Source organism: Scheffersomyces spartinae, assembly GCF_019049425.1.
Source record: "Scheffersomyces spartinae strain ARV_011 chromosome Unknown scaffold_5, whole genome shotgun sequence".
Taxonomy (NCBI): Eukaryota; Fungi; Ascomycota; class Pichiomycetes; order Serinales; family Debaryomycetaceae; genus Lizanozyma; species Lizanozyma spartinae.
Window position 1 is genome coordinate 536691 of NW_025065052.1, and position 14149 is coordinate 550839.

General features: G+C 38.0%; 5 protein-coding genes across 5 annotated transcripts; 2 read left to right on the forward strand and 3 right to left on the reverse strand.

Moving 5' to 3' along the window:
* Positions 1-1741: 1741 nt before the first annotated feature.
* Positions 1742-3246, reverse strand: SLD1 (Sld1p; the record flags this gene model as incomplete). The annotated part of the gene is made up of 2 exons (XM_043194859.1): positions 1742-3168; positions 3240-3246. 2 exons carry the CDS (start codon positions 3244-3246, stop codon positions 1742-1744), a joined length of 1434 nt encoding a protein of 477 aa, XP_043050610.1.
* A 231-nt stretch (positions 3247-3477) lies between these two features.
* On the reverse strand, positions 3478-7137 carry SMC3 (cohesin subunit; the record flags this gene model as incomplete). The annotated part of the gene is made up of 1 exon (XM_043194860.1): positions 3478-7137. The coding sequence occupies one exon, from the start codon at positions 7135-7137 to the stop codon at positions 3478-3480; it is 3660 nt and encodes a 1219-aa protein (XP_043050611.1).
* A 530-nt stretch (positions 7138-7667) lies between these two features.
* KQ657_004179 (dolichol kinase) lies at positions 7668-9452 on the forward strand (the record flags this gene model as incomplete). Its single annotated transcript, XM_043194861.1, has 1 exon — positions 7668-9452. One exon carries the CDS (start codon positions 7668-7670, stop codon positions 9450-9452), a length of 1785 nt encoding a protein of 594 aa, XP_043050612.1.
* Positions 9453-9463: 11 nt separating this feature from the next.
* Positions 9464-10357, reverse strand: KQ657_004180 (uncharacterized protein; the record flags this gene model as incomplete). Its single annotated transcript, XM_043194862.1, has 1 exon — positions 9464-10357. The coding sequence occupies one exon, from the start codon at positions 10355-10357 to the stop codon at positions 9464-9466; it is 894 nt and encodes a 297-aa protein (XP_043050613.1).
* A 1131-nt stretch (positions 10358-11488) lies between these two features.
* ZCF1 (Zcf1p) lies at positions 11489-13939 on the forward strand (the record flags this gene model as incomplete). The annotated part of the gene is made up of 2 exons (XM_043194863.1): positions 11489-11513; positions 11673-13939. The coding sequence occupies 2 exons, from the start codon at positions 11489-11491 to the stop codon at positions 13937-13939; spliced, it is 2292 nt and encodes a 763-aa protein (XP_043050614.1).
* Positions 13940-14149: the final 210 nt, after the last annotated feature.

The following is a 14149-nucleotide window of genomic DNA, read 5'->3' on the forward strand; positions in this document are numbered from 1 at the left end:
GGGCGTAGATCAACTACAAGCATCATCAACTCCAATGTAACTCAATTGAAATATATAATGTACTAATAATAACAATAAAAAAGAAGGAACTAATAGTGAGTGACCCTGTGTATCATTCAGCGGCATCTAATCACACAAGGCTTCGAAACACAAGAGAGCCAAACATGAACCACAGAAGGCTTGACAACATCCTCCAGAAGACTTCTGGGGTTGTTGCTGTACATACATTGGCTGTGGTTGTTGTTGGTAGTAACCTTGAGGAGGTGGTGGGGGGTATCCTTGTTGTTGTTGATAACCGTAAGACTAGAACAATAATGTTAGTATTTGATTGGTGATGCTAATGTTGATACCACGACATAGCACGACATACTACGACATAATTAACGTGGCACAACGTAACTCATTCATTCCGAGTCGTCCTTAATATATTCATCTTCCTTATAACCTTACATACCATTTCTATAAGCTATTGTAAAGAGGAAGCAGGTGTTGTTCTTTCAGCCTCAGGGTGGGCGGACATTGATCATTTATATAATTTTAGTTGTGTGGTTTTTGTGTCACCTAGCTTGCAAAAATAATGTCTGCTTGAACACTGCCTTCTTTGTATGTTATGGGTGCAGGTTTGACATGATGATTCCAGGTGTTGAAGCACCAAGGGGCAGTGGGAAGAAACCCTTACCTATTACTTCTTTGTCGTAAAATTGCTTCTACTTGGTTTAGTTTACTTACAGCTACGTAATTGATGGGAACGCTTTGCACTGTGGCCGTTTCAGTTCTTGTCCTGTATGTATTGCATTTAGCCGTAAAGATTAAGTTCATAATAATATTAAGCAAAATTATCTACTTTAATCTATGACGTTTCCTTAAATAGTAATTGGAGTCGTGTTTCTTTGGTAGCGCGGTTGAAAGAAAAATGCTATTTAAATCTCATCTGGCACAAGAGGGCCCTCTTCAGCCTTCAAAGCCACATATAATGAACTTCTTGGGGCTACCTACACATCTTCCAAATGCACCTGAAACAGTACTACCTGTTTCAGTTCCAAGTGCAGTGGAGGCGGAGGCTTTGATTGGCGAAGAAGAAGTTCAACAACAGCAATTACCAACTGATTCTGTAGTGTACATCCCGGGGACAACCATCTCCTTGCAGACAGATGAAGACATAGCCAAGTGGATTGAGGAAAGAAGGAAGAAATGGCCTACAAAGAAGAACGTACAACAGAAAGAGCAAGAAGAAAAAGAAAAAGAAAAAGAAAAGAAAAATCATCATGAACAATTAATACTGAAGAAGCGAACGAACCAAGATCAAGATCAAAGTCAAGGCAAGCAGCCAATCACCAAGAAGAGAAAGCAAGAGCCAAATGAGCAGCAGGACTCCTCCTTCAAGACGCCTTCAAAGAAACAAATCTGTAAGTTTTATGAAAAGAACAAGAAATGTCGTTATGGAACCAAATGTCGAAATTTACATGAATCATCTAACGGTGGTGGTCACTCATCGGAGCAACCTAAAAGTATTCAAGCGTTTCCAACCATGAAAATTCCACGGAATTGTGTTGTTAAAGGTGTAAACGGAGTTAAGGTCTTGGTCCCCCAAAGATACAAAGGTACCAACAATTCCAGTTCATTATTTGCCAATTTGGTTCAACAAGATAAGCAAGAATTTGAAAATAAAATCGTCTTGGAGTTTATTCAATTCTTAGACACTCAAAGGCTTATCAATCACGACATCTTTAAGTCATCGAATTCATGAATCATGATCCTTTAGCTTCTTTGTAGCTTCAAGCATAATTGAACATTGTTTGGCTATTTCTTCTAATTTCCCAATTACAATCTTATTCCCTTTACCAAAGCCATAGATTGAATATTGCAATCCCATACGACGACAAAAGTCTATTACGTATGGTTGAGCTCTCCGGAAATTATGCCGAGGTAATCTGGGGAATAAATGATGAATAGCTTGGAATTGTAAACCTCCATGGAGAAAGTCTAACCATTCAGGACAATCAACATCCATTGTGGTTCTTATTTGTCTTTGAGGGAAACTTTCACTAACTCCTAAATCTGCAGTTGACATGGCAAAATGTGATAACGTAATTTGCACATGCACTATCATCGTGGCAATGTGACTAACCATGACAAATTGAATTCTTGAACTCCAGTCATCAAGACTTTTATACACCAATAACCAGAAAAACCAATAAAAGAAGAAAGATAAGCCAGCAATCTCAAAGTATCTAAACCAAGCAGCTTTACCCTTTCTAGGACCTTCTCCAGCCAATAAATAGGTCCAACCTAATCGATATAAATTGAACCTTCCAAAACATAGTAAAGGATAATACATATAATTTTGAATAGGAATTAACCTTTGAGCTAAGGCATCAAACCATAAGAATTTGTCGTAATATGTTGAATACACATTACCAAATAATCGAGTACTAACAGCAAAAAATGGTAAATGTTGAATATCTGGATCATGTACTGGATCATTGGTGATAATGTGGTGCACGTTATGGTTCCGTTTCCACCAACCCAAACTAAGACCACCAACCCAATTAGCAATAACAATTCCAAAGATATTATCAAGTTGATAATTATGGGTAATAGATATATGGCCAGCATCATGAGCTATAAAAGTCATTTGTTGCCATGCCATACCCATGAAAATAGCACTCCAAAACAAATGATTAGTTTTCAAAAATGAAAATGAATATAAGAAAAGGGCCAGAATCTTTGCCAATTCTCGAATATAATTCCAATAATCACATTGATAAAAGCCTCGATCTATAATTTCATCATGAAGTAAATTATATTCATCTCGAAGTTTCTGTTGAGTAGCATAATCTAACGTGGGGAACTCTTCCAAATCATGTTTTGTTAAATCGTTATCATATTCTTCGGCAATGAGTTTGGGATCAACGATAGTTGTACGATCGTCGTGTTTTTTGCTCAAGTGTTTCTTAACATTGATCAATTCATTTTGAGGTATCACCGGTTGGATTTCTACCCCATTGGGAGGATACCCAATCCCCTTACGACCATTATAAATGGCTCCTTGGATTGGTGGAAGTAGATTTTCCCAGTAGTAGTCGATTTCACCTATTTTCCACTTGTTAAACACACTGATGGCCTCGTCATCATGATATGCCTTCATTTCATCAGTAGCGTCGCGTCCTACCATATGATAAACTGCAGTCTTTCCTCCGGGGTGTCTATCGAGCCAATGAGTTAAGTTGAGTACCGACTTTTCATAGAGGACAATGCATTTCCCTTGTGAGATGAGCTCAATGATCTCATCCCGAGTCAATATCCGATACGTCGTAGTCATAAAGCACGTAGTAGTAGCAGTAGCAGTAGGAGTCAGTAATGTTTTTCACACCATCGATCTGAAATCATGTCACCATATATTTGGTAACGACACGCCCTGGCAGTGTCTAAACGAGGTTCCAACACAGCCATAACGGTAAGCCATTGTGACTACTGTTAACGACTCTCAACAAACCCTAATGCCTGTTCTTGGTTTATTTCCAGTATGGTACTCACTTTGTTGGCAAACATGACCCCGTAGAACTTGTCAGCAACCTCTACCATTTCCGGTCTAAATGTGGTACAGATGAACTGGGCTTTTGACGACAATGAATGGATCATGGAAGCCACCGCCAGACGGTATGCATGATCTAAATTGGCATCTATTTCGTCAAACAAGTAGAAGGGAGCAGGATCACACATTTGTATAGCAAGAATCAATGCTATGGCACAGAGTGATTTCTGTCCTCCAGATAACTGTTCAATTCTCTGTTGTTCGTCATGCTTCGAATTGAAGGAAACACTAATACCAACCCCTACGTAGTCTTCAATGGTGCTGGAACCGTCATTGATGTTTGCAATCTGAGTCTGGGTTATTGACTGATCACCGTCGTCGTCGTCATGAACATTAGGGTCACTATGATCATAATCATTACTATTATCTTCCCTCGTCTTTAACATGAAAAGTTTGGCTGTGCCTTGAGGTACTAATTTCTCAAAGATATCGTGGAAACTCTTGGACACTTGTTTAAAACTCTTTTTAATGGCCGAATCCTTTTGCCTCTTTAAGCTTTGGATCAACTCATCGATAGAATCTTTGGATTGCTCCAATTCTTTCCGTCTGTCAACCAACTCGTCCCGTTTCTTGGTGAAGCTGTTGTATTGTTCTAAAGCCTTCTTATTGATATGGGCATATTTGGAGAGTACATCATTGGTATCATTCAATTTCCTTAGCAATTCTTCAGATTGAAACTTTTCATAAACGGCCTTTTGAAATGCTTCCTCAGGTAAAACACCCAAATCTCTAATCTTCTTTTGAACTTCATCTCTTCTAGAGGAAAGCATTGACTTTCTAGAAAGAAGCTTTTCACTGGTTTTGGAAAACGTTTCAATCTTACGAACCAAAGTTCCCTGTTGACGATTGGCTGCTTCTAAAGCCTTCTCACTGGCTGATATTTCCTTGACAATATTTTCAAACTCATTGATAGTGTTGGTGTTTCTGGACTCAACAGTATCAAATTGCATTTGTAAAGTTTCATACTCGGTGGTAAGTTCCTGTAACTTTTCTTTGTACTCATTTAAATCTTGTGGATATTGTTCCTGTAACCCCGTTAATTTCAATTCGGATATACGGGGCATGATTTCATTCTTTAATTGAGTTTCATACGTTGATACTTGACCTTCCACGTCTGCCATTTTGAAAAACACTTTATTCAATTCAGCTTCTTGTTTGGCGATTTCCTGGTTAATATCAAGCAATTCAGCAGTTTCGGCTTCAGTCAAAGTGTTGCTGAAATCAGATTTCATTTCATCTTCATGATAAGAAATACTCAGTTCAATATCTTTGGTCATGGCTGTTAAACTGGATAACCTTACCTTCAAAGATTCCAATTGCTGTTGAGCATCATATTTCTGAGCTTCAATTTGTGATAATTCAACCTTGTATGGTTCTTGAGAGTTTATACCATTTTCTAAATCTATGATTTTTTGGCGTAATTGATTTTGCATGTGGTTTAACTCATGGTTTGTTTTATCAATCAGTGCAACACATTTGGATAATTCCAAATCCACTTTGTCTAATTCCTTCTTCTTTCTCAGTTGTGATTTGATGGCATCTAGTCTGGAACTTTTGTAGTCTCTAAACCCACCAGATAAAATACCTTGATTGCTAGCTCTATCTCCATCCAAAGTTATGGCATTCAACTTGAATGCACGTGCAAGAGCAGAACCATCTTGTAAATCACCTACAACGATAGTATTCCCAAAAACTTGAACCATGGCTTTTGATACATTTTCATTGAATTTCAACTTCCTAATCAACGGAATGCACTGATGTTCTTTGTCCGGATAATCATAGTTATTCGTCCGTAACCTATTTAACGGAACAAATGTAGCTCTTCCAGCTTTCAATCTTGTCATTTCTTCCATCAATAAGGATGCGGTAGTATCGCTATCAACCACTATGTGGAACAAAGAATTCCCAGCAACCACTTCAGCTGCTATTTTGTATTTATCACCAACAGTGAATAAATCCAGTAATTGCCCATATACTTTATCAGTGAGCCCTAACTTCTCAGAGATATTTTTGACGGCTAAAAGACCTTGAGCATGGGACCGATCCATAGTTTTATTTACAGAATCCGTAGCACTCATGTAATCGATGGTTAAAGAATCTTTAATTGATTTCAATCTTATTTCATCTCTCCAAAGCTGCTTTCTAGTATCAGCAAATTCCAAGATCTTTTCCTTTAAAGAATTGATACTTGAACGTAAAGATGAGATTGTACTGGAATTATCAGAACCTAATAGTTTTTCCAATTCATTCTGTCTCTCTGTGAGTTGAGATAATGTAGTGGCATGGGTATCAAATTCCACTTGTAGCTGTTGTAATTCTTTATTTTTTTCAGTTATATCGGCCCTTAATTGCCCAATTTTCTCTTGTAACCATTCATTTCTTGAATCTTTACTATCAAACTGATTGAAACGCGATTGTTTATTGTAAAGAGCTCTTTGGATATTTGTGGCTGCTTGTAACTTTTCCTTAAGTCCCTTTTCTTGTTCTTGCAACTTTTCTAAATCTGGCTTGTACAAATTTAAATTAGATTCACATTCTTTCATTCGAACTTGTAATTCTTTATAGGAGGTCTGACGTTCTTCATTATTTTTCGTTAAGTCTTTTATTTTCTGTGTCAATTCATCAACAGATACTTGTTTCTCCGATAATTTGATTAAAATTTCAGTTTTGTCCTTATCAGTTTGCTCTTTCTCAATAGAGGCAATATTTTGAGATACCTTTAACTCGTTAATAGTCTCTGATAAAGACTGACACATTTTCTCTCTCTTTTCCAAGTCTTGTAAATCATGCTGTGATCTTATCAAGAGATCTTGGTACTCCAGATCCAAACCTTCAATGGAGGTTGTTAAATCATCGACTTCTCTATCTAAAAGATTAAATTCATAGATCTTCTTAGACTTTTCCAATTGTTGAAACTCTTTTAAATCATCAGACTCGATTTGTAAATCACATAAACGATCATTGATTGCAGTCAAATTTTCATCTATTCTCTGAACTTTGAGATCAGCATGACCAATTTCCTTCATTGAATCCTTCAATCTTACTTCAAACACCGTAGCACCACTCACTTCTTTTAAGAGAGCTAACCTTTCTTGATCTTTTGCATTAGTTAATGCCGTGATTCTACCTTGCGGTACCATATAATATGGGTTGGCCTTAGAGAACCCAGCAGATTCCAAATGACCCATGATCTCTGAATGAGATGCTGTCTTCCCATTGAAAGCGTAGTCATCGCGCGTAAGTCCAATGGTTCTAGAAATTGATACTTGTGACTTATTCACGGGGAATCGACCATCGGAATTATCAAAGATTATCTCCACCGAGGCGGACATAGAGGTACCTTCATGAATCAAACTCATCCGTTCTTCCCTTGACATATGCGTATACGAATCCGAGAGAACGAACCTTATAGCAGCAAAGAAATTAGACTTACCAGATCCATTTCGTCCAACAACAACGTTATGACCAGATGAAATGTCTTCCACCACAGTCACGTTCTTATAAGTTTTGAACCCATGAATGATGATCTGTCTGATGTGCATGGCAGGAGCAGTAGTGACAGTAACAAAAATACAGGTAATGCCAGTAGTAGCTTGCGACAGGTGTAGTAACAAATAGCAGTAGTAACAACAGTAACAGCCAGTAGTAGGAACAGTACTAATGTTAGTACTTGTAACTCGCGTACTATATACGCGTATGGTGTTATATGCAGTACGTTCAAGTAAATATATATAAAGGAAGTTGAATGTCGTTCTGATAAGTTTGATGGCGGACTTTCATAATGCCAACAGTGTGTTATACGTTTTGAATCTTGTGGACGCAATTCTTTAATTTGTAGCGGCTCTTTTGAGGCATGTCATTACTCATTGACTCTTAGACAGCCAAGCACATATAAATTTCCTTATATAAATCAGCTTATGTAATTGGGTGAATTTGCTTACGTAAAGATAACAGTGTTTTATGTTATATTTTGTTCCTGCATATATATATCCACATTATCGTCCTCTGAAGAAATCTTCATGATCACCAACCAAATCATTTACGGGATTTAATCACCGCATCCCACTAAGACATGGCTCCTAAAGGCAATAAGAAGAAGAGTGCCGGAGCTGGCTCGGGAAATAGTATATCTACTGCGCAGATCTTCCAAGAAGGATCAAAGGAACTTGAAGAACTCACACGGAAGGAAAATGAAAAGATTGAAGCTTTGCAACAGTTGAAGAAGCAAAAGGAATCCACTAACCCGGCAACTGATCGGGATGATGATCCTTCCGAGTATAACTTCCCTATGAACGTCATTTTCTACGTTCAGGACTTTGTCAATGATAACATGACGTTCATAAAGTTTGTTCAGTTGATGGTGCAGGCTTATGTTGTTGAGATCTTATGGTTTCAAAGGGAGAAATATGATGATTTGGTTAGAACGTTGCCCTTCATTGGATTCAATTATCTTGGGGTGTTTTTGGGGTTGTTTGGGATCTATTACTCTCAAGCAAAGCAACATAAGAAACGTCCTGATGTTGTTGCACCTCCAGTTGCCCCCTCGTTTGACTTGATTTATGCCGTGCTCTTCCCGGTTTATTTGAGTATTATTCTTGGTATTGACGAATTTTTGGTGGTCAATATGGCTTTAAACTATTTTATCTTGGATAAGAACTTGCACGCAGGATTCAAGGGTCTTTCGGCTATCACATACTACTGGATGTATGCCTCGGACTTCAGCGAAACTTCAGTTCCCATATTTCAAATGGTCCAATACGTAGTGGCGTTTTATTTCATAAAAACGGTTATTGAATACGTTAATGAAAGAAATGGAAAGAGAACTCTTGCTGATGGTGAAATTCAATTGGTTTCATTGGCTTTGTTTAACATCTTTGGTAATCTTCTGATTATAAACACTCCAATTCTTCCTATTCAAATCTTCTCTAAATTATTGGTGGCCTTGACGTTTGCCTCAGTGTTCAGTTTCCCCTTCTACTATGCCTACAACCGCTATAATCGGTCCTTGTTGTGGGCTATTTGCACTTCAATTGTGTTTAGTGGTGTCTTTTATTATGTTACTGATTTTGCCTTGAACCCAATACTTGATCAACAGCCTATTGATTGGTTATTGGCTTACGTCCAAGAAACTCCTCAAAGAATTTATTTGATTAAAGTCTGGGCTTCAATTCTCTTGGTTTCTATCCCTGCAATGCTTAGTCCCTTGTCATCTGTTTTACCTTTGAACATCAAGAGAAAAACCTGGCATTTCGTCTTATTCTTTTCCATCTTATTTGCTACGGGCTTTGATGCCACAAGTATCACCAATGATCCAGAATTCCACTTATTGGCATTATTGGGCTCCTCTTGTGTTTTAATTGGTGTTGAAATCATTAGAGCCTCGGAGTTTACCGGATTGGGTAATATCATTAACTCTTTAATGTTACCCTTCCAAGATGCAAAGGACTTACAAGGACCTTTGAACTTAAGTTATATCTTTCTTTTATTGGGGGTAGCCATCCCCTTCGGGATTACTTACTGGAAAACCGGTACAGTCGAACCTTCGTCGTTTATTGGTTTCATCAGTTTGGGGATCTGTGACTCTGTGGCATCTATAGTTGGCCAATTATGTGGTACTGTTAAATGGAAGGGTTCAGATAAATCCATTCAAGGTACTCTTGCCTTTACATCTACAGGATTGCTTGTGTTTAAGCTCTTGGATGATTTTTACTTCATAAATAAGGTCACCAATTGGGAGAATGTCCTTATTACCTTTTTGGTGGGAGGTGTATTTGAAGGGGTATGTGAATTGAATGATAACTTATTGCTTCCTATTTTCATGAGTATTGTTTTACATCTTATGAACATTGGCTTTTAGTTCCTGTCTGTTCAAATCAAGAAATCTGATAGTGGATAACTCTCATAGTCGTCTCTAATGGATAAGGACTTGACTTCAAGACTGAAAATGTCCACTACATGATTATTAATATTATTATCACCGCCAATAAAGCTGGGGGATTTAGTCACTATGGATGATTTCCTTGATTTGGGATTAAGTAAGTTATTTGGATTTAATGATTTCACAAACAGTTTTTCCGAACACTCTTCAACGTTTTCTAAATAATCTGGCTTTGAAAAGTTTAATCTCCCCATACTTTGAATCCGGATTAATTTCATCTCTTGATTCTCTTTATCTTCTAATTCTGCATCTAAATCTCTATCATCATCATCTACAGATTCATAGTTATCGCTAACTGCAGTTGATGAAAACGAGTTCCGAGGTGGCCGGATCTTCATGTTACCATTCTTCCGCATATGGTATCGTTGTACTTGGTAGTCTTCTAAGTCACTCAGATCAACGGTAAATGAGTCCATATAATCTGACATGTCACTATCATCACCGTCAGCGTCAACGTCATCGTCGTCATTGTCACTCACAACAGCCAGTTCATTGGTCAAGAAATACCTAAACTTATCACTAACTGTAATTGGCTTATCAGTTTTGTACTTGGTTCCGTAATATGGCTCAACGCTCCTTCTCTTTGGCGTACGTTCATGGGCAAAAACATCTTCAGAGTCCATCAGTCGCAAGCATACAGCTGACTTGGCCCCCCTCTTGACAAAATCAGCACTCAAATGAAACAGTGGTGCAGCAAACACATTGGGACCAAATGTGACAGGTCTCATAAACACACCTTCGGGAGTCGAGTTCGTTAGCTGTCCCAGTGGGGTCTTAACAGTAGTCAACTTCTCGCCATAGTAGGGTTCCTTAACTATGGCCATTATACGTATACAAACACACACACTCAGATATGGTATGATATGAAGGTTAAAGGAAAAGAGATAAGGATCTTTTAATAAGGCAGTAAAGTGGATGGGCTCTATTGATTACTAGAGATAAGCTATATGCAGTTTTGGGGATAAGACTTCCCGAACAAAATATCGTGGGCTATTTAATGTCGACTGCATATAGTGTGTGTTCGATGGCATGTGGTGTGCGGGTGTGTAAAGAGGACAGAGGGAAAAGTTAACATATATTTGAGAATGGTCACGAATAGTACCGCACCTATTGTTTCTGAATGATGGTTCTGATTGAGGAACTCTTTTCTTCTGCTATTAACACCTTTGGGAATTATCTAGAAGTTGCTTTTCCAAGTATGTTTTGGAAATCGAAATAAACATAATGAATTGAGATATGTCCTGTACGGTAGGTAACAGTAAATGGTAAGGCGGTGTTTATGTTTATGTATGTGCTATGTAAACTATAACCGCCACAAGTAGACATTTTGCCTGTTGTATAATCCAATACAAATGTGGACTACGAAAACCCGTTGGATGAACACAAAGCTGATTGTGTTCACGTCACCGGTCAAAAGTAGTTCTTATTTGTTTGGTTAACATCAGAGTTTTTAGTATTCATGTAAGTGAAAAAGCATATTTTAACATGACGCAGGTACAGAAAAATCCTAGGTACAAAGTGAATGCGCTTAAGGTCAGCCTTAAATTTAAGATTAATATATGCCATTCCTCTTCTCAGTTTGTCATCACCTATTAATTTTTTTCAGAATTATATGTTTGGCGCTTATATTTCAATTCATTGCTGTTGAATGCCGAACGGAAAACATTTCACTTTTATCCATCATTGCAAGCCTCTCCTTGTCCAGTTGCCCCAATTTGGTAGCGCCCCTTGGTATTCTGTAAAAGTTCCCACAAAACAAAAAAATAAAATTCAATCAAAGATTTTATTAAGGGAGTAAGAGGATATACTTCCTTCTGTTCCATACAGAAACACTATACAAACTAATTCTTTCCATACAGCATCGAGCTCGGTGTGAATCAACATATACATATCTATATATATATAGATATAGATATATTGTTCTGAACACACGCGGTACAATAGTAGTATCAATAATGGGTGGCCTGGTTGAAGGGTCAGGTAAATCAAACAGGACAACAGCAAAGAAACTTTCTACATATCCTATAAGCTGTATACCATGTCGGCATCGGAAGATTCGCTGTAACAAAACCAATCCCTGTCATCAATGTGTGAAACGAAATATCCCATGTCACTTCCCCAAGACATTCAGGAACATAGATATTAATGAGGTGGATGTACCTGACGGAGATAAGGACAACATACTTGCAGAGTTTTCCAAGTTACAACGGGAAAATGAAAAGCTAAAGGAAAGAATCCGACGCTTACAAAAAGATACACGGGTAGGAGGAGACCCCTCTATAGATAATTCTCCAAATAGTTACCATCTGTCTCTTGATTCTGGAGCTGGAACATCGGCCCTGGATTCTTTGGCTACTGCATCTCAGCCAAGGGTATCTAGATCCTCAACTGGTCTGCAATCAATATATCTGAGTCCACAACTGTCGAATGAATTCAACTTCATTTCCGGGGGTAAAAAGACTGTGAGGAAACCAATAGTTATTAACGGTGAGACCAGTGAACTTGGTAGTAAGTATTATGGGCCTCAATCAGTGGATTATATGGTGGATGTAGCCAACAAATCGTCGTCCAATGGCCCCGTACCCAATACCTTGAAGTTGAGTAGGCCTGAATTCAGAAGAGATAATACTATGGAACAGGATTTACTTGCAAGAGCAGCACAGAAGAAAAAGTTACCATGGATTGTTTATTTGGTTCCCAATGAAGCAAATTCAAACGTTAACTATCATGCTATTGTATCGTTAGTTAAATTTTTTTTCCATCCTCGATTCCGATACTATAATTTCTATTCAAGAGTCCCCATGCTTATGTTCCTTGAAAATTATCCGAAACAAGCACCAGAAGATTGGGAGAATGACGACGATTTACTTCTCCTTTGTACTATTCTTATTATATCCTTGCAAATGTTGACGCCGACTGACTGTGTCACCTACAAGATCGTGGCTCCAATAGACATTGACAAATGTGAAGCTGCAAAGAAGTATGTGGTTAGCAATAAATTATTCCATACTTTCCAATGCATAAGACATAGCTTAGTTTGTGAGACATTCACATCCATTCAAAGCTATATATTATGTTCCGAATGGCATTTCAAAGAGAAAAGATATGAAGAGTGTTGGTCAATGATGTTCCACACCTGTGCCATAGCATTTGCTATAGGACTTCATATGAAGGTGGATGATAACATTGCTGAATTAAACCGAGTTGAAACATGGTTTGCTCTTAAGGAACTTACATCCATAATCTGTTCCATTTTGGGCAGACCATCACCACTTTCATTGTCGTTGAACGTAGCTGTGGAAAATGAAAGCACGGAGATCATTAAACATCAAAAGGTCAACTGTGCCTTGAGGGTGGGGGTCAGCGAATGTCTACAAATGGCCAATGCCCTTATGATAGACAATATGAATCGAGATATTGATATTGATTCATTATTTGACCTTGATAAGAGAATCGACGCGGAGATTGAACTCTTCCGGAACTCGTACCTTACTAAAACAGAGATTAAGCCTGTTGATCAAGCTCCTAATCAAGTTTATTTGCCCACTTATGTTTCTCGTGAAAGTGCATACATTACCATATTTATGTTGTCAATAACAAAGGCTAAGACCAGGGTACCTTTCCTTGAAAAGTTTGAACATAAGGTGATTGTTTCGTTGATGATGCTTAGCATTACTGATTACCTTGCAACGCTAGAACTCTTGGTGGTGGAATACTTTAAAAACTTGGAATCAACGTATGATCCCGTTAGATGTTTCCAACTCATTTATCCATTTCTTTCGGTGTTTATTCTCCAGGGAATAGTTTGTATTCTTGCGTTGATGAATGTTAAATCTCAATATTTCATTAATGGAGACCCTTTACTTTCCAATGATTTTCTTACGACCATTGAAAGACGAATCTTAGCTGTGAAATGGTCATTAATATGGCCTCAAAACCTAGCTTCTGGATTTGATAAGATTTTGGATTTCATTCAAATCCTCAGAGCTAATATGATCTCAGCAAACCCTACGCCCATTATGAATATTCAATATCAAGAAACTCTGGTTCAAACATCGCCCACTCCAGAACGTCCAGGCTTATTCCCATCGTTTACCAATTGGAATGTTAAGGACCCATTCAATATCTCCAGACCTGATGAAACGTTATATTTGAATGATAGTCAAGACTTTTTCAGTATTGATATCGATAAGTTTGATTTGAATCCAATGATTGAACAACAGCAGTCTCAAGGAGGTCATATTCAACCAGTTAACGTTGAAGGACTATCCCAAATGCAAAACTTGGAAGTCCCTCCATCAACTTATGGAAGAGTAGGAGGACCACCTACTGTTGATCTAGAAGCCTCGGTTTCAAGTGTGAGTGAACAAATAGACACTGATATATTCTCACCTCCTTTAAGATAAGGCCTGAGTCCAAAACCGTCTGAAATGATTTTGAACTTAGTGAAATTTTTAATTATGCATTACAACAACCAATATGTTTATTATATATGTTAATTATATGAATTGGTATACACTTAAGTCTGCCCTCGGAGTACCCTAGGAATCTTGAATTCCGAGGGCAGAGAATGTCGTTCCCCACTCAGTTGGTGAAGTTGCTATTTCGCGGGGGAC